The 19,549-nt window shown below is 30.8% G+C and overlaps 3 protein-coding genes across 3 annotated transcripts; 1 reads left to right on the top strand and 2 right to left on the bottom strand.

The window, feature by feature from the left end:
- Nucleotides 1–470: 470 nt before the first annotated feature.
- On the top strand, nt 471–7,311 carry AspRS-m (aspartyl-tRNA synthetase, mitochondrial). Its single transcript, XM_065499454.1, has 12 exons — nt 471–636; nt 943–1,117; nt 1,211–1,388; nt 2,679–2,917; nt 2,981–3,233; nt 3,300–3,478; nt 3,550–3,639; nt 3,800–4,422; nt 4,477–4,960; nt 5,032–5,211; nt 5,279–5,407; nt 6,086–7,311. The coding sequence occupies exons 3-12, from the start codon at nt 1,214–1,216 to the stop codon at nt 6,923–6,925; spliced, it is 3,192 nt and encodes a 1,063-aa protein (XP_065355526.1). The 5' UTR covers nt 471–636; nt 943–1,117; nt 1,211–1,213; the 3' UTR covers nt 6,926–7,311.
- A 543-nt stretch (nt 7,312–7,854) lies between these two features.
- Nucleotides 7,855–10,236, bottom strand: LOC135950942 (pescadillo homolog). The gene is made up of 4 exons (XM_065500473.1): nt 10,103–10,236; nt 9,811–10,044; nt 8,359–9,690; nt 7,855–8,282 (listed from the first exon to the last, which is right to left on the bottom strand). Exons 1-4 carry the CDS (start codon nt 10,118–10,120, stop codon nt 8,001–8,003), a joined length of 1,866 nt encoding a protein of 621 aa, XP_065356545.1. The 5' UTR covers nt 10,121–10,236; the 3' UTR covers nt 7,855–8,000.
- Nucleotides 10,237–12,451: 2,215 nt separating this feature from the next.
- On the bottom strand, nt 12,452–18,487 carry LOC135951971 (pancreatic triacylglycerol lipase). Its single transcript, XM_065501731.1, has 5 exons — nt 18,103–18,487; nt 13,884–14,273; nt 13,566–13,808; nt 13,299–13,490; nt 12,452–13,239 (listed from the first exon to the last, which is right to left on the bottom strand). Exons 1-5 carry the CDS (start codon nt 18,167–18,169, stop codon nt 12,620–12,622), a joined length of 1,512 nt encoding a protein of 503 aa, XP_065357803.1. The 5' UTR covers nt 18,170–18,487; the 3' UTR covers nt 12,452–12,619.
- Nucleotides 18,488–19,549: the final 1,062 nt, after the last annotated feature.

Here is a 19,549-nt window from a genome sequence, read left to right as displayed (position 1 = left end):
AAGCCAAATAAACAAGCGCTTCTGTCGCCTTAATTTTCCGCCATCTGTCTTAAATCTGGCAACAGTGTGCGTTGTAATTTTCTGCCATTATGTTTTGCTCCCCTCTTCGTACAGAGTCGTATTTTGTATTTGTTTTACGCAGCGCAAAAAAAGCCTGCTTGACAAGCAGCCGTGTAAATTCCCATAAGTGTTTGAAGGTTGCTGATGATCTTCGTATGAAGATAGTCTGTGGTGTAAAGTGACTGCATGAAGTTGTTTTCTGTCGATGTTTAAATAGTTATCTACATACATAAATCAAGCATTTATGACTGAAAAATATCTCGAAAACTGCACGATTTGAAATTAATCCATATAGCATATCTCAAATATTTAAAATTTGGTAGTTTGTAATCAGAAATTTGGTAGAAAAAATATTTTATGAGTGGCAACGCTGGTCGCGTTCATTTTCCGCCGTCTGTCTGTGCTAAAAATTGTGAGTCCCGGAAAAATATTGTTAAAAACAAATAAAATCAAAGAGAACTGCAAAAAGTGTTATACTAATAACTTATTAAATATTATATTGTGTTGTGGTGCAATATTTAACAAAAAAAACGATTGAAAAAAGCTTGCAAATAAAGCGGCAAATATTTTACTAAGGTGAGGTTAGAGTTTTTTTCTTTAATATATTTTTCTCGGCTAAGTCGATATTTTAGGTTTTTATGCTTCGCTTGTGTACGCGTATGATATACATACAATATTATTTATTTTTTCCCTAATAAATAAAAATTGTTGTTGTGTATGTGCGTTAATTAAAAAAAAGAGAAATAATCTTGAATATTTTCTCAACACAGTAGAATAGAATGGAGTGCATGTGTTTTTTGGCACTGTGAAAACCGGCATTAATAAAAAAAAATTGTTTGATAATATTGTAAATATTAAGTGAAAAATGTTATTAATTTCTAGAAAAGTGATCCAACAAACAAAACAGCCAATAAAGCTGAATAGTTTCTTAAGGGTACCCCGAAAAACGCATCAAGTTTTGGTTGCAAAGAACTATCAAGTGTTACGCCAAACACAAGGAGATTTATTAAATAAAACCTCAATTTCATCAGCTCTAGCAGTAGTCAAGAATAATCACGTAAGTTCATTTACAAATATTTAATAAAACTGTTTTACTTGAAGGAGTAATAAACATATATATATATTTTTCATGAATTTTTAACATGTTTAGATCATGAGTGGTCATCAACGCAGTAGTGGTAATAGTGGTCGTTTTGTTGGCAGAGGTGGGAGAGGTGGTGGTTATGGCGGTGGATATGGTGGCCGTAGTGAATATGATAACTATGGTAGTGGTGGATACAATGATGGCAGTTTTAACGGCAACAATGGAATGAATCCTTTTGGAAATAGTAAGTAAATAATAAATACTATAGGTATTTATTTGTTATATTAATTGGTTTTATTTAAACAAACATGTGTATTTACATAACTGACAAATATTACTCATTGATAAGAAACATTTTTAGAGTTGTTGATTCATGTAAAGGTTTTCAGCCGATTAAGGGTCAGTTTTCGGAACAAATAATGTTTCCAGTAACAGTTTATATTTTCATAATTTTGTTTCTTTTAATATTCATATTTTCTGTATTGCCAGCAGAGGGCAGAGGGCCTTCAAACTCTGGGGTGTATCGGATACCGGCTTCGCTAAAATCACATTTTCTGTATATCAAAATTTCCTGAAGTGCTGTCATATAAATTCAAAAAGGCATTTTAGGTTCACTATGTTAATATTATATTTCATATAAAAGGTATTTTGAAGCACTATTCAATGATACCCATTATGATCAGATAATTTTCTAAATTAATGAGAAATTTACTATTATTGACTTCAAAATCCTATAATTCCTAAACTAAGAGAGAGCAGGCAAAAATTTTAACGATTTTTGTGCTTAATTATAAAAGAGCTATCAACTCCAAAAAACAATTATTAAAATGCATGCAGTTTCGCCGATCTTGATTTATAACCCGTTTTCTTTTACCAAAGCCAGCTTATTTTTGTTTTCATACATATCCAAAAGCTGGGCATTGAGAAACAGGACGATGAAGTTTTACTTAAAGATTTCTCAAAATGTACGTGATATTTTGTTATATTGTTTATACTATTGAGATCAGCATATATTCTGAACAAAACATTAAATTTGTATACCTTTATATACAATTAAAAGCTATTGAGGTGTATATGTATACCTTTTTATCCAATTAATTAACAGCTATTGAGGTGTATATTCATAAAAACATCGATGTGTATTCTAAAACCACCATAGTGGGGATTCCAAAAATAATTTTTATATAAATTTTGGAAAATTGGATTGATGCCAAACAACGTGAATAGATTCTTTATAAAAATCGATATTGAGATAAAATTCGACGGGAATAACTTTTATAAATACCTAAATCATAAATACCAAAGTTTTTTGACGATCGGTCCGGAATTGGTCATAGCTCCTCCCATGTAAAGCCAATAAAAAACTGATTAACAGTTGTAAAATTGTGGACAAAAACAATGTTTTTATGCTTGATTGAGAAATGGGTTTCGGAATCAGAAGTAGGACAACCAAACACTCCTAAATAAATATTTTCAAAATGGTCGGTTGTAAACGATTTTTGTATTAATTTATTTTAACATTATTTTAACACAGTGTCTAATAATATGTCTGGAAATGATCTCATGCAAATAATGAATGCAATGGCAAGTGGGTTTAACATGAACCCACCACCGCCTCCACCAATACGCATGGGCTGTGGCGATTTAAGAGCTCATCATGCTGGTATGTTCGTAGAGCTGACAGGACGTTTAATTAAAAAACGCGTAACACGTTTTATGGAATTGAGAGATCGTGGTAATAGTGCATGTCAATTAGTTGTATTAGAAGATCGGGTAAGTAATTGTAAATACCGAACAAAACAAAACAACATTTACATTTTCAATAATAAATTACAGCATCCACGAGTAGCTCGTCGCCTAATTAATATGCCCGAGAATACTGTGATCTCAATAGTGGGTTTGGTAACAAGACGTCCGCGTAGTTCTTGTAATCAAACAATGCCCACGGGAGAAATTGAGGTGGAAGTACAAGATATACTTAACATTGATTTTAATTCAACTACCAAGAGAGCTGGCGATAAACGTTCTTACAGTACAATGGCGCAACAAAATAGCACCGCTATTACCAGTACCGAATATAAAATTGCTAGTAAGTTATAAACTTACTATTATGTGAACATAATATTATGAATAACATATATCTTTTTATTAATAGAATCTGAAAATTTATTGAAATACTTTGAAAATCGAGATATAACATGTAATGATGTTAGACGTCGTGATATTGGCAAAGATGTCACTTTAGTAGGCTGGGTTCCTACAAGTAAAACTAATAAATTTATGCAATTGAAAGATGGCTATGGACAAACACAAATTATAATTGAAGATCAAGCTGTAAGTTTGTTTAAAATTGATTAATTTAGATTTTAGAACACTAATTTATTTTTTTTTTTAAATTATTTTAGTTGCTAGATACTGTAACTGGTGCACCTGAGGGTACTGTAATTCAGGTTACTGGCAAAGTTTTAGGTAGACCGAGGCAAAATATAAATATAGTAAGTATAAATATGAAAAGAATTGATAAAAATAGTTTTCAATATTTATCATAAAGTATACTTTGGTGAAGAGTATATACGATTCGGCAAAGGAACCTTTTATGCACTACCCAATAGTTGTAATTATTGTTATTATTAAATATCTTTATTATTTAATTAGAAATACGACACTGGCGAGGTTGAAGTTATAGTTCAAACCATTAAAATTCTCAATCCTGAAGAACCCTATGATGGTCCAATCAAGGTCAAAGAAAATGTCAAGAAACATTCTATTAATGACTTGGATGAAAATGCCGAAGCTGAGGCTGAAAATGGCGAAGCCAATGAAGAAGGTGGTAATGTGAAATCAGCTGGCTCTAGTAGTGTTATTAAAGTTGCCGATCTTAATAAATTTGCTAATCGTACACACACTTGCAATGAATTGACTAGCGATAATATAGGTGAAAAGGTAACAATATGTGGCTGGTTGGAATACCAACGCATGGGCAAATTTTTCATACTACGCGATGGTTATGGCCAAACTCAGGTATTAATAACCGACAAGACAAGCGGTTTAAATGATGAACAAGGCATAACATTGGAATCTATAGTAAGAGTTGAGGGTACGGTTATTCCTAGGCCGGCGGCAACAATAAATCCGAAGATGAAGACAGGTCACATTGAGATTGAAGCTGATAGTGTTGAGATACTAAATGCTGCTAAGAAGAATTTACCCTTTGAAGTGCGTAAATTTAATAGAGCTGGTGAACGTTTGCGTTTGACACATCGTTACATAGATTTAAGGTAAGTTTTTAAATAATTATAGAGGGATTGGTGGTACATATTGTTTCCTTATAGATTTTCTGACATGCAACATAATTTACGTTTGCGCTCCCAAGTTATTATGCGCATGCGGGAATATCTTATAAACTATTTGGGTTTTGTTGAGGTAGAAACACCAACACTATTCCGTCGCACGCCTGGTGGTGCTCAGGAATTTGTAGTGCCTACACGTAAAGCGGGTCATTTCTATTCACTCGTGCAGAGTCCTCAACAATTCAAGCAAATGTTAATGGCTGGTGCCATAGATCGTTATTTCCAAGTTGCCCGCTGTTATAGAGACGAGGCTACACGTCCTGATCGTCAGCCTGAATTTACTCAGCTGGATATTGAATTGTCATTTACAAATCGTGATGATATAATGCAATTAATTGAGGAAACTCTCCGTTATTCATGGCCCAAGGAATATACCAAAATTCAAGCACCCTTCAAACGCATGACCTACAATGAAGCTATGGAAAAATTTGGTACTGATAAGCCAGATACTCGTTTTAATCTAGCTGTAAGTGTTTTACACAAACAATTTTCTAATTTGTATATACAATTATAGTTGCTAACTTATTTTCTTTTCAGTTAACCAATGTTACCGAAATCATTGAGAAGAATGAAAAGTTTGTGGAAAAATTCAAAAATTTAGGTGCTTACGCATTAATTGTACGTGGCAATGGAGGCTTCTGGAATGGTGTTGCACGTAAACATTACCCAAGCCTTTCCAAAGAATTCTCAGGCATATTATTCGTGCGCAAATTTTTGGTAAGTTTAGTAAAATAATAAAGTGTATGATACAAGCAATTGAATGTTTATTTCAAATTTTTTATAGCAATATAAAGATGTCATGGACCGTTTATCTAATTTGTTAACTGCGGATGTGGCATCGGAATTTATTACCAAATATGATATAGAAGAAAACGATTTAGTATTTTTGGGTATTGGAGAAAAGGTTGAAACGGTAAGTTTTTTTGCACCAGTTTTTATATTCATTACATCGAACTGAAGATGACGATATAGTTAGTTTGTTGAAAAGAAGAATTTATTAATTCAGTTTAAAATATTTTACAAATTCTACAACTGAAAAATAAGAAATATTTTAAATAAAAGTTATGCTACTTACTTACTCCGTGACTTCAACACAAAGTTGTCTGAACAGAAGCACTAACAATTTTGTCATAATGATGAAATTATATGAATAAATGGAGACTATACCTGATAAGTTTTTCTCTTGACAACCATTCTGATGTTTATCATGACAAAAATTTAGTATATACAGGGAGTGAGTTATGATGCTTGGTTTAGAAAAAGATTCAAAATAGCCAACAAATTTAGTAGTATATGAAATTGTTTTTTTCTTGTGTTTGTTGTGTAAATGTGTAAAAAAAATCAGTGTAATTTTCCATTTTTTAGAAATGAATACCCTCATTATAAAAATAAAATTTCTCTCCTTAAAAAAGTTTTGTAGCAGAAATATTAGGATTTACAAGTGTTTGTGAATAATAGAATGAATTGAAAATTATTGGGACTACAATCAAGACTCTCATCTCACGTGCATGTAATTTTAAACTAAAACAATCAAACAACATAAGATAAACACAACCAATCGCATTTTCTTTCTTTCCTCTTTAATATAAAGCAAAAACTATTGGGTAAAATTCGTGTTGACTATCACAACTTTTTGATTGAAAATGGACAAACTCGTAAAAGTTGCGATAACAAATTTGTGTGGATCATCGATTTTCCAATGTTTGAACTGAACCCGGAATCTGGTAATTTGGAGAGTGTTCATCATCCGTTTACTGCGCCCCATCCCGACGATATGGAAGATTTCATAAATTCGAAATCTGAAGATTTAATAAAAATACGCTCTCAAGCGTATGATTTGGTATTGAATGGTCAAGAAATCGGCGGTGGTTCCATACGTATACACGATCGTGATATGCAACATTTTGTTTTGGAACAAATTTTAAAAATCCCACACGATCATTTGGCACATTTGCTGAGTGCCTTGGAATCGGGATGTCCACCACATGGTGGTATTGCCCTGGGCTTGGACCGTTTAATGGCGATTATTTGCCGAAGTGTATCGATACGTGATGTAATAGCATTCCCTAAATCTCTCAATGGACGTGATCCGTTATCTAGTGCGCCAGTACCAATTTCTGAGGAGGAAAAAACACTGTATCATTTGTCAATTTTGGAGAATAATAGTGCAGCAGAGGAGGAAGTTCCTGCCCAGGAAGATACAGATCCTGATGCAGAACGCTCATCACCTTCACCTGCGGCTATGGATGAAGATCAGCCGACTGCGAACGAAGAAAAAATGGCGGTCGATGAACAACCCGCCAGTGATGAGGTAAAGATCGATGAACAACCCGCCAGTGATGACTTAAAGGTTGAGGAAACAACTGAGGCAAAAAGCCCGCAAAAAGAAGAACCCGTAAAATCTAAACGTGTTGTTAAGAAGAAGCAATAAACAAATAATATCACACATATGCATAAATTTTTTCCCTTATAAGCGCAGTTTAAACTCCACCATCATTATTGCCAGTTTGATTAAGAATTTACACTATATTTTATTATATAAAGCATTAATTTCGATGGATGTGTGAATTATTGCCTGTACACACTACAATATTGAAGGAAGTATTTATTTCTCCTAATTATTTTACTTATTTTTTTAAATTAATATTTAATTATGTTCTACAAAATGTTCACTTGCTCTTAGAAGTGATTTTATTATTTTTTTTTGAATTGTTGTCTCAATAAATTATCATCTTTAAACAATATACTACATACATACAATATATAAAAGTTTTATTGATTGAAAATACATTCAAAATTAATTATGAAATGTAAGAATCCTGTTTTTTTTATACAAAGGTTTAGGCAATGTAATCTTTTTTATTTTTATTATTAATTAGAAGCGTTTATTTAACTTGCTGTTAGTTTCTTTGTTTAGATCAAAATTTTTAACCAGTTCTAGTAGCCCGAAAAGTCTGAAATTATTTTTTGTGTCCCCATTGAAATTTGTAGCATATTTTATTCAAATAAATTGCAGTATCATAATGGGTTCTCATAGGTCTATGTCAATTTATAGAAAATCATATCATTCAATGTTAACCCCCTAAATTTCGAAAAAGTATAAAATTAATACTCGTTTTCGACTGCCAACAATAATGCAAAAAATTAATTGGAACATAATTTATTACATTTTTTTTTAATTAAATGGAATTCAGATTTTTTTATTGAAATGTTTGCAATTGTTTTTGTTTTAAAAATTTTAGTAAGATTTGTCACACGACATATTTTCCGTCATGTTTGTAATACCGATTGCCTTTTATTATTTCCATATTTTAGTTTTGCATTCTTCTGCGATACACTCCAGTTTAAAAACACAACATCTTTTGTTTTTCTCAAATAGTTTTTATATATTTTTTTTGTTTTATTTACACTTCTAATTATGTAATTATTTTCTATACCACATTTGTGATACAAATAACCGATGATATTAAAAATTTAAACCTAATATAAAATGTATTAACTAATAACTAATTCTTAATAGCCACTGCAGTTTGGGCTGCTTTTTTAGCAGCTTTCTTTGATGCTTTTTTCTCTTGCTTAGATTGTGCATCGATAACGCGACGTTTCTTTTTCAATAACCATTCCTCCTTTTCCTTTGATTGTTTGTCACGAATTAATTTACGGAAAAGATTACGATGTCTAGGCTTAACCATACGCGCCTGTAAACGATGTTCGTCTACTTCACTTTTGCGTAATAAACGTTTGTTTTCCTTATGTACTTTGCCGGATTGTACCGCCATTTTCTTTTTCTGAAAATACAAATAATTTAAAACTAAAATATTAGTATCTACATAATTTGAGACGAAATTATCAATTTTCAATTACCTCTTGCAAACGTAATTTTTCCTTTTCATCCATATCTTCTTCTTCATCATCCTCTTCGCTGTTATCTTCATCATCTTCGACTTCGTCTTCATTGACATCATCACCATTGAATTGCTCAAATTCAGATTTTTCCTCTTGGTAGGCTAGTTGTAATTGAGCATCTATTAGGTTTTGATTTTCCTCATTGTTTTCCATTTCTTCCTCATTTTCTGAAGACTCTGCATCACTTTGTTCGTGTGTCTCGATCAATGAAGGATCAAGCAAAGACTTCTCCTCAGGAGGTATGTAAGCATCGCGATTTGCTTCAACAAATGGTGACAAATGTGGTGGCAATACCACACCCATAAAGTATTTGTTGGTTGGCAATAACTGACGTCTATTAATGCAATCAAACACCCACTGTGGTTGGATATAATCTCTTGAAATATATTGCTTACTAAGGCTAGGACGATCAACAATTTGATGGGTTATGGTTTCATCTGTCTCATCGAAAGTAGCTCCAGGGAACACTGTAGAATCCCATGAGACTTTTCCACCGAATGAACGAATAAGAACTACTAGTGGTTCACGGGGAACTTCACGATTTATAAAGATTTTAAGACCCTTAAACAAGTTTTTTAGGCGCGAAATTTCTTGTGCCTCTTGCTTCATTTTCAATACACGCCTGGAGTCGCCGTCCTGTTCCAATAACTCTAAATCCATTTCATTTTCTTCTTCATCCTCTTCCACTTTATCAGTGCGCATCAGCTGGAAATTCAAAGCAGCTATGCGGTCGGAAACAAATGAGGCTTCATCCTTTAGAGTATCTTCGTTGTCGGTTAAAACACCAGTTGGAAATTGTGGTGGATAAGCAAGATTTATACTATTGTACAAACGGAAGTTTACGAAACCCAACATGACAGTGTAGAATTCAACAAAAATCGACATGACTTTGAAGTCAACCTCTGCCTTAGAATGGGGTTTGAATGGATAGTAATGTGGAACTATCCAGGTCACTTTTTGACCCTTTATATCAGCTTGGAAGTAATAACCTTTTATGGAAATGAACACCTTTCTCAACGACTTGGAGGCAATGACATAATGTAAAAATTCAATTGTCAAACGACGACACAAGGCAGACTGCTCACGTGGGATCAATCTCAAGGAAGGGAAGGTACTGAACAGGAACAATAAAGTTAGACAATCATCCAAATCTTTGATAGCATCTATGAAAGTAGGATAGCGTTCTTTGACAATATGGTCGATTTTTAATTCAGGAAATTGTGCCAAACGCCTTTTTAAGTTGCGGAAATCTTTAATAGCACGATCACGACCAGTCTTTTTGGCAAAAATCTATAAGCAAAAAAAATATGAAATTAAAATTGAATCTAAAATATTCACTAAAGATATTTCATGGCAGTTGCACTCAGCACATGGGCATACTAAAGCGTATTCAATATTATTTTTACTCACTTTGTAGTCACGCAGTGTCCAAACTACAGGTTCGTGCAATAAGAATCTTATATCCTTAGCATGGTATAGAATTTTAATATCTGAAGATCCCTTTTGTGCACGGCGACGATGCTTTGGTTCTCTAGGATAGACACCTTTTACAATGCACAAACGACGAAAGTCATTTAAGGACAATTGCAGTTTTCGTAGAGCAGCTCTACGTGTAATATATTGTGTGGCCTCACCGGATTCATACTGTAATTAAGAAATATGTTAATTATTTTATATATCTTTTATTGAATTCTATATTTACCTTCTTGGGACGACGCATTTCTATTATATTTCACTTTATGTTCACAAAATAATTTAAAATAAACTAAAATAAGAAAACACGTGTGCTTTCTACTAGTTTTTTTTATTTTGTAAATGCTCGAACTGAATAGTTGTATGAAAAGGTAGTTTTCTTACGTAGCAGAGTTGTATTTTTTTGTTAGCGTATGTCGTAAATGGTGTTGCCACACCATGTTTAGAGTATGTAATTTTGAAAAAGAAATAGATATCAATAAAGATTTTTTCAATTTATAAATCTTAACTTAAGGCCAGTTTCACGATGTCGAAAGAAAAATGATTCGAACAAATTTGTATGAAAACTATTCGAAAGAATTTTAAAAACTGAGTGTTTTTCATACAAATTTGTTCGACTGATTTTTCTTCCGATATCGTGAAACAGGCAGTAAGTTAGGCCCTAATTTTGTAAATCACGTCACCAAAGTGATATTTATGTGGAAAGCAAAAACAAAATTTTAAAAATTTGTTTTTGTTTTTTGAAGTCTTGTTTTTGCTTTCCACATAAATATCACATTGGTGACATGATTTACAAAATTAAGTTAAGGAGGAGTTCAGTTACTAACACACGTACAAAAGAATTATATATATAAAGATAATTACAAAAATACCGTTAAATAATTTAACTTAAATTATTTATAGAATATCGTTAACAAAATAACTGCAATATGTATATCATTACCGATATAATCCTAATGATATTCTGTAAATAATTTAAATTATAAAAATAAAAAATTTTAATTTCAATAATTCTATAACATCTAAAACTATAACATTTAAAATATAATAAAACTCCTTTGCTATCATATTTTTAATTATTTTTCTGATTTAACCTAGTCTTCTTAAATCTTTTAATAAAAGCTTATACATTATTAAATTTAAACCGACTATTTCAAAATGTTTATTGGTAAGCTGCATCAAACGTTCATTTCCATCACTGCACTCTACCACGCAATTCCATTCGGTATATTTCGCACTTACATTGTATTGCAACCATTGTCATCATAATTATTTCTATTGATAATTGGTGCGCTTTCAAGAACTATTGCTGAGTTTCCTTTCAAGGCCAAGATCAATTCTATAGCATTTCGTTGTTGACTTGAACTTCAGCAAGAAGTTTCTCGTCGTTGGCTCTGAAATTTTCTTGAACTTCAGCTAGAAGTTTCTCGAGACGCACCAATTTGATCAATTCAATTCGATACTACTATGTGTCAAAAACTTTATAGTTCTATCCTAAACAAAATGTAATAAGTTCAGTGTGTATGTCATGGACCATGACTCCTGATGGTAACATACATCCGAATGTGTACATCCTACATTCAGCCGCCTTGATGCTTACAATTTAGAATTAAAAAATTCATTACTGCTGTAACATACTTAGATTATTTCGGTAAAACTTGCAAAAAAAAAAATGATTCTACATTTTTAAAATCTTCTTCATAACTACTTCTATTTATACTACTTGTATAAATAAATAACATACTTAATTTTTGTAAAAATATATTTTATTAATACACATTTAAAATACTTAAAAATACATCGATGTTTCAAACATATAGGATCACTATTTCATAGAAAAGACGACTGGAAAGGAACACATTCTTAATAAAAACTCAACGTAAAGTCTTAATCTTTAAAATTTTGACTGAATATGAAATATTTGGTGATTAATATACTAACATTATTTTTGCATCACTAAGTTATAGTAAATTAAACCACAAAATTAATTTTGGTGCTAACTATAAGGAGGTTAGAGTTAGATTTTTTCATAGCTGAGTTAGGTTTTCAACTTGAACTAGTATTTTAAACATTATACAAATTATTGTTTAAACAATAAAATCTTGGTGTCTGAAATCCGTAGTTGCAAACAATTCATAAAATAAATAATTATATGTTAAAATGGCAAATTTGTACTCAAAATTCGTTTTGTAAACATATGTACATATGTCAAAATCGTTTGCGAATACGGCTGCACAAGTATTGCATAATTTTGATATCTTCCTATAATTTGAAAGTAAATTTAATCTGGCTCAAGTTTATTTATTCTAATTATTCTGTAATAATTCAAAGAATGTCATTGTTAAGTAATTTAGACAATTGGAAAATTGGAATGAGTTCTTTACCTTGAAAAGGACGCCTTCAACAATCTTACATATCCACGATCTACTGTGAATATCATATATTTAACTTATAATTATTGAGAAATAGAATATGGGAAACCAAATTAATATGTATTTCTTTACATGTTTCATAAGTTAGACGATATTTACTTATGTTTACAATGTGTGTTTGTTCCTATAACAACTTAAAAATGAAATTCAAGTTTATGCCAATCATAAATATTATGATGCTTAATTTATTTTAACATTTGATAAAATTAAGATAAGGATGACTGACCATTATTTGGGTCAAATTTGTATAAATTTAAAGCAATAATTTTGCTTTAATTTTACCTTAATTATTTAGTAATAGTTTATTTATTTAATTATTTCCTACCTACTTGTGGTATTCTAAATATGGAATTATCTATAAAACCCTCAGTTAAATTTCTTTTATATGCATCCCATCCATATTGTGGATGCTCTGTACCAGAATGGCTATGTTTAACATGGGCATTCTGATATTCACCTATGTCTTGTTCCTCCACCGAGTTATTTGTAATATCTGACGTATCATCGCTGAAATAAGTCCAGTTCTCACCATAGGGATCTTGAGAAAATGGTGTGGGCTCCTGGTGATATAGATTATTAAAGCTATAATCTAATTTACCCCATTCATCAATATTACGCAAAAGAGGATCACCTTTTTGAGGCGGCGGTCGAAATGTCATTGAGGAGCCTGAAGTTGGTTTCTTGACACCCAATGTGGGTAAATCAGTCCATTTACCCAAAGCAAAAGGGGCTGTGTCATTGGTGTTAATTAGAAACATGCCCCTGGTAGTTCTTTTAACATTTTCCCCAGCTTCAACTAGATAATTAGTAGCTGGACACATGCCCAGTAAATAGGCTATATAGGAACTACATGCCCAACCCCAAAAACCTTTTGGTGAACGTATAGATTCCAAAAAATAGGTGGTTGCTCTTTGATGACTACAGGCAAACGGATCTATAGAAAATGTTAAATATGAAATGTAGCAAAATTTTGAATTATTTTAAAAAACATACTTAAAGGATTATTTCTTGTACATCCGGGTTGCATTATGCCACCATTCATATAAAAATCTGCATGACCACAACGTTCCAGTTTTCCTTGAACCATGGCATTAGTATGGATCACATCTACATAGACAGCATCAGTTGGATCCAATTTATCTTTTTCGGAGGCCAATGCAAATAATGGCATAGCCGGATCTAAACCTATAAATATAGATAAAATATATTAATACTTGTAACTACATCATACTTTGATATTTTTTGATACTAAGAACTTACCGGTTATACGAGGCAATTGAAATGTTCCCAGATTTTTAGATATATAATTCGGGACATGGGCTCCCAGTGAAAAGCCAATAACGTGTATGTCTGAACTACCTAAATCTAAAATACGTTCCACCAATTGAGCAACACATGCTCCCGTATGTCGGGTATTATGTACAGCACTCATATAACAAGGGCCTGGTGCAAGTTTGCTCCAATCCACATAAAATATATTATATTCTCCTTTGGCTAAATATTCTGCAAAAGAAAAATGTGTTAATAAGTTTAGTAATTATTTTGTTATTCATATGTACATATGTGTATTTTACTAACCCATTTTCATCATTTGCAATGGATGCAAAAACATATCCGAATTATATCCATGTATAATAATCTTAGTTGGATGTTTGCTATCATAATAGGAATTTGTTAGATTTGATGAATTTAAACTATCATCGATATGCAAGTACTGTCTATCTGATGGATTTTTACGTGTATACAGATAAAATGTAATATCCTTGTCTGGACATTTTCTATCGATTGCCCAGGTACAGGGTCCAATCGTTATGTCTCGATTTGCTGGTGGAGCCACTGTTGTTGTAGATGTTGGCATTGATTCAGTGGCATCATTATATGCATTTGGCTTTGTAGTAACCGATGCAGGTTTTAAAGAGGAACTAAAAATTGTTTTGGCATTTGCTAGTGATGCATGAAAAACCAATGCTAAGAAAATAATTAAGGATATAAGTATGTAGAAATTATTTATATTTTAAATGTATTTAATTTATGATCCCTATCGCTCAACAGATACTAAAATTGTAAACCATAGACCATTGAAAAGACAGAAGGTTTAAAGCAAGAAGGTTTAAAGCAAGCATATTGCAGAAACCGAGAAATATGTTTTTATACCCTTCACCTTCGTGAAAAGGGTATATATAAGTTTGTCATTCCGTTTGTAATTTCCACAATATAATTGTCCGACCCTATAAATTATATATATTCTGGATCTTTGTAGATAGCGGAGTCGATTAAGCCATGTCCGTCTTTCTGTCCGACTGTCTGTCTGTTGAAATCAATTTTCTGAAGACCCCAGATATCTTCGGGATAATTATAAAATTTTAAAATTAAAAAATTTAAAATCTATAAAATTTAAAAACAAAATTTTAAAATAATAATTCGAAAAAAAAATTATCTCTTACTTGTTCTAACTAACACATTCTTTTGGTGTTTTCTTTCCTGGAAAATAATGGTTGCCCTTTTCAAGACTTTTTTTTATAAAATTGCATTTTTGGAACTATAAAGGATATCTATTGTATAAGTATCAGGGAATATCGAAATGAAATACATATAAGCGATATATTAGCAAAGCAAATAAAGGAACCAAGAACTTCGAAATTTCCCGAGAAAAGTACTGCATATTTTTATAGGTAAAAAGGTTGTAGATCCCACTGTCAATATGATACGTGTATTAGCGTATAATATATCTGTAATAATTTATTTTAAAGTAGTGTACCAGATGAGTATAAGGAACTTCCGCAAAGAATTTGAACAAAATTAAAAGCTTTTGAACTTTTGGCAACATCTTCAGGATCTTAGACGAGTTAAAAAATTTTTTTAACTCGATTTTTTTTTCACCAAAAGTTTTTTTGCGCTAAATATTAAAAAACAAAAAAAATTTAAAATTTACAAAAAAATATTTTTTAAAATTTAAAAAAAAACAATTTTTGTCCAAGAAATTTAAAAACTGAAAAAAAAATAAATTTTGTTTACCTAAAAATATTTAAAATTTTTATTTTAAATTTGGTGAAGGGTATATAAGATTCGGCACAGCCGAATATAGCTCTCTTACTTGTTTTTCTTTCATTGTTTATCTTTCATCAGGTACATGTAGAAATATGCGAAAATATTCGAATCGTGAGAGGCGTTATGTTTTCTTTTAATTTCTTACATTTAACGAAATATTTTTCCTTTACAATCCGTCATATATAAATAAAAACAATCTGTATGATTTTATAATAAATAAGATTTAATATCGTACGTGACATACCGACAGATTTTTCTCTTATAATAAAACAATATATATTCTGTAAATATATGTATGTATACAAAAACTAAAATAATTAATAGAAAATATACATTCGGTTTCAATAAACAATTTGACAATAGCAAAAAAACAATCAGAGTCAAATTCATTTCATACTACAAGCTAATTGGGAGCCTAGTTTTCGCCGCAATTTTAGCCTAAAACATACCTAAAACATTAAAAAATTAAATATTATCACTTTAAAGTTTAAACTATTATTTTTGTCTTTAAAATGTTGTAATATGATCTAAATACTTTCACATAGTAACATTTTATTATTTTCTTTTATTCAAATCATCTTGAAAAAAAAGTTTCAAGGGTTTTTGTTTTTTCAGTCGTGGTAGCGATTCTCGAGGAATTGCCCATATGTGTGATGTTTTGAAGTTGTAAATTTGAGAATACCGTTGTTTTTCTAAAAATTAAGTGATCGAGAAAAATTATAAGTATAAAAATTATATTGAAAAGTATTCGTAAAAAACGTATACTTGTATCAAGTTAAACAAAACTTAAACCATTCAATATAAAAATTCTCAAAAATACGTAAAAAACGTTAAAATATTGGCATATTACTCGGTATATATATATTTATCCACTTTTTCCGGAAATAATTTTATAGTTAGTTGCTTCCGTTATCTTTTTGGACGAGGTGGTCCACTTACGCTTAAAATCGGAAATGTCCTGGGATACCTTTCCTGTGTTCTTTAATTATTTTTTTACAAGAGCCCAATATCTTTCCACCGGCCGAAGTTCTGGACATTTGGGTGGATTTGCCTCCCATGGTACAAAATTTATATTATTGTTGGTATACAACTCAAGGGCCTTTTTGCCAGAAATATAAAGGCACTCTGTACTGTTTTAAAAAAGGTAAACGCCGTTTTTGTAGACACTCTGTAATATATATTTCTGTGTTTATAGTGCCTGCAAATGGATTGCCACACAAGAAACTTCTTGGGGAATTCTGTTTGTTTTTTTGTCCGTTATTGTTCTTGAACAGTACCTCGTCCATCAGCCTCATAAAAATCTTGACCCAGAAGTTGTGAAAAGTCAGCCAGCGCATAAGTTTCATCATCCATCACACAACAGGTTTATTTTTTTTTTATAAAATTTGACATAATTTTTTCAGAATTTTATACGTCTTCAACCCAGCATTAGCTGCTCAGAGCTAATGCTGGGTTTATTAGTGTTAGTGGGTAAATAAGAATATAAGACTCGTAATTGTTTTTATACCCTTCACCTTCGTGAAAAGGGTATATATAAGTTTGTCATTCCGTTTGTAATTTCTACATTTTTCATTTCCGACCCTATAAAGTATATATATTCTGGATCCTTATAGATAGCGGAGTCGATTAAGCCATGTCCGTCTGCCTGTCTGTTGAAATCAACTTTCCGAAGCCCCCAAATAACTTACATACACCATTCATACATCAATATCTCCGGAATTCTTCCGGCTCGGTTGATATTTAAAATCGAGAAAATCGGTCCACAAATGCCTGAGATATAAAGCAAAAACCAGGACAACCTCGATTTTTGACCTATTTTGTTTACCTATATCTGGATTACAAAGTCATTAATATAGACAATATGGATATCTAATGATAGATATTTCAATGACATTTGCAATGACGTATATAAGACCATAGTAAGTTGGACCTACAATGGTTAAAAATCGGAAAAAATATTTTTAACCCGAATTTTTTTTTTCGCCAAAAGGCTAAATATTAAAAAAAAATTAAAAAACAAAAAAAAATTTAAATTTTAAAAAAAAATAAAAAATTTTAAAAAACTATTAAAAAAATGTTTATTGCAAAAAATTAAAAAACAACTTTGAAAAAAAAAATTTTGGTTTACCTAAACATATTTAAAATTTTTATTTGGAAGTATAATTTGGTGAAGAGTATATAAGATTCGGCACAGCCGAATATAGCTCTCTTACTTGTTAATTCTGGTATTTTATTTTGAACAAGTCGGGTTATGCTAAAGTCTTTTTCATACAACCGAGCAATTTATCGACTTAGAACTTTATTATCACAAGAAGATACTCCTCAGAATAAAGTTGTTGTCGCCCTGTATAATTGTTTAATAAATCGGCTCATTACAATTTAAACTATGTACAGGGATATTTAAAAATTTGATTAGAATAATAGCTACCGCAGATATTTAAAGAAACATACTAAGCACACATTTTAAGCTTGGAATAACTAAATAGTAAACTCTGGTCCAGAACTTGGCACTGGTAAAAATCCTGACTTAAGATACCAAAATATATTTAAAAAAATCAATCAATCAATTATATAAAATTTACTATACCAACAAAGCTAGATTAAAATATTTTTAATTATTATAAACACGTTTATTGTACCTGACCTATGTTTTCAATTAAACTGTAACTAAAACTTTCTATTTCTACAAAAAATATTTGTGAATATATTTAAACATAATTATGTAGTTACATATTGCATTAATACTTACCAATTATTAAAATAAGGAATATGCTACACTTGACATTGAAATTTTCACGTCTTTGGAGAAAAATCATTATGGACACAGTTTAGAATTGCAACATAGATTTCATCAAATAATATGTTATTTTTGTTTTAAATATCAATAAACAATATCACATGTTTTCTATAAAGTTGAGTTTTTAATAATTATTTACATTTATTTAATTTCTTTTTAACAATGCAACACAATAATAATGTTTTTTACAGTCGCAACGCAACACACATGAAATTGGTTTTAACACTGAACCGTCTAAAATACTACTAAACTGCTAGCTGCCACTGCCTGACTGTCAAACACTCGCACACAAATCGATTTTTTGGTAAAAAATACCAAAATTAATAGTTGTATTTATTTATATCTATGGCTTAATAAGAAGTGAGAGTTTTTTTGTTTTTAATTTTTTGTATTACATTTGAAAAAAGTAATTACATTAACATAAATTGTTATAGAATTTACAATTCTAGTTTAATTTCACACACGCCTTTGTCTACTACAGCCTGAGATATCAATTAAAAATAGGTTTAGGATTTGAAATTATGACCCACATTTGAATTTATTATAAGCATAAATCTTCAACGCCAAACGTTTTTAAGGTTGATTTTTAATTTAAAAAAATTTTCCGATATCATTACCTATTTATAGGCAAAATTATCAGCGTTTGTCTAATAGAAAGGCACTTTTTACACTTTTCTCAATAACTTTTTTGTTGTTGTAAATTTCTTGAAAACTTATAAACAAATTATTTAACTACGTGATGTAAATTAAAAGTTTTCTTTCTACTTATCTACTCATATCATATTATGCTTTTTAATTTTGCTGTTAATCTGTCAACTACTATTCACTTACTACTTACTAGTGGCAATGAATAGATGAATTTGTTTTTTAATTAAAAATGCGAATATTTTGTTGTCTTTACTTTTATTAAGTTTTATGTACATGTTACACACTGTATGGCAAAACATTTGCACTAGTGGAGTTAAATTCAGAATTAGCAGGGTAAATTATTCAAGAGTATTGTTCAATTCAAAAATGGTATGGTACATATTTTATCCTCTAACAAATAAAATATCATACTTTTCAAACCAATTAACGATTTAAACAAACAGAAAATAACTTAAAAAATAAATATGGCGACATACATATCTGTACTCAGTTTTATTTTATTCCCGATATTAAAATAGTTAGTTCATCGTGTTGTTATTAAACTACACAATTTTTCTACCCTTCTCCACCATAGTGGGGAGGCTATATTAACCTTATGCTGATGTTAGTATTAGTCCACCTTAAAGTATACCGATTAAACGATGCACAGTGGTATGAGAATAAAAAAAGAGGAAAATAAATCTGTAACTTCTCATACCACTGTGCGATGTCCGTCCGTTTGACTGACTGTCCAACGTCGTGCGCAAAGTAC

This window comes from Calliphora vicina, chromosome 2, assembly GCF_958450345.1.
Source record: "Calliphora vicina chromosome 2, idCalVici1.1, whole genome shotgun sequence".
NCBI lineage: Eukaryota > Metazoa > Arthropoda > Insecta > Diptera > Calliphoridae > Calliphora > Calliphora vicina.
The sequence above is the reverse complement of the archived record's forward strand: the minus strand, read 5'-3'. Positions and strand labels throughout refer to the sequence as shown.

Bases quoted from the DNA above. Each gene is read 5' to 3' on its own strand.
- AspRS-m (XM_065499454.1), top strand. From the start codon at position 1,214: ATGAGTGGTCATCAACGCAGTAGTGGTAATAGTGGTCGTTTTGTTGGC. The intron at 3,479-3,549 runs GTAAGTTTGTTT...AAATTATTTTAG, and splicing joins TTATAATTGAAGATCAAGCT to TTGCTAGATACTGTAACTGG. The intron at 5,408-6,085 runs GTAAGTTTTTTT...TTTAATATAAAG, and splicing joins TTGGAGAAAAGGTTGAAACG to CAAAAACTATTGGGTAAAAT.
- LOC135950942 (XM_065500473.1), bottom strand. The intron at 9,691-9,810 runs GTGAGTAAAAAT...TTTTGCTTATAG, and splicing joins GGACACTGCGTGACTACAAA to ATTTTTGCCAAAAAGACTGG. The intron at 8,283-8,358 runs GTAATTGAAAAT...TTGTATTTTCAG, and splicing joins AAAAATTACGTTTGCAAGAG to AAAAAGAAAATGGCGGTACA.
- LOC135951971 (XM_065501731.1), bottom strand. From the start codon at position 18,169: ATGATTTTTCTCCAAAGACGTGAAAATTTCAATGTCAAGTGTAGCATA. The intron at 13,491-13,565 runs GTAAGTTCTTAG...CTATATTTATAG, and splicing joins TCAATTGCCTCGTATAACCG to GTTTAGATCCGGCTATGCCA. The intron at 13,240-13,298 runs GTATGTTTTTTA...CATTTTCTATAG, and splicing joins TACAAGAAATAATCCTTTAA to ATCCGTTTGCCTGTAGTCAT.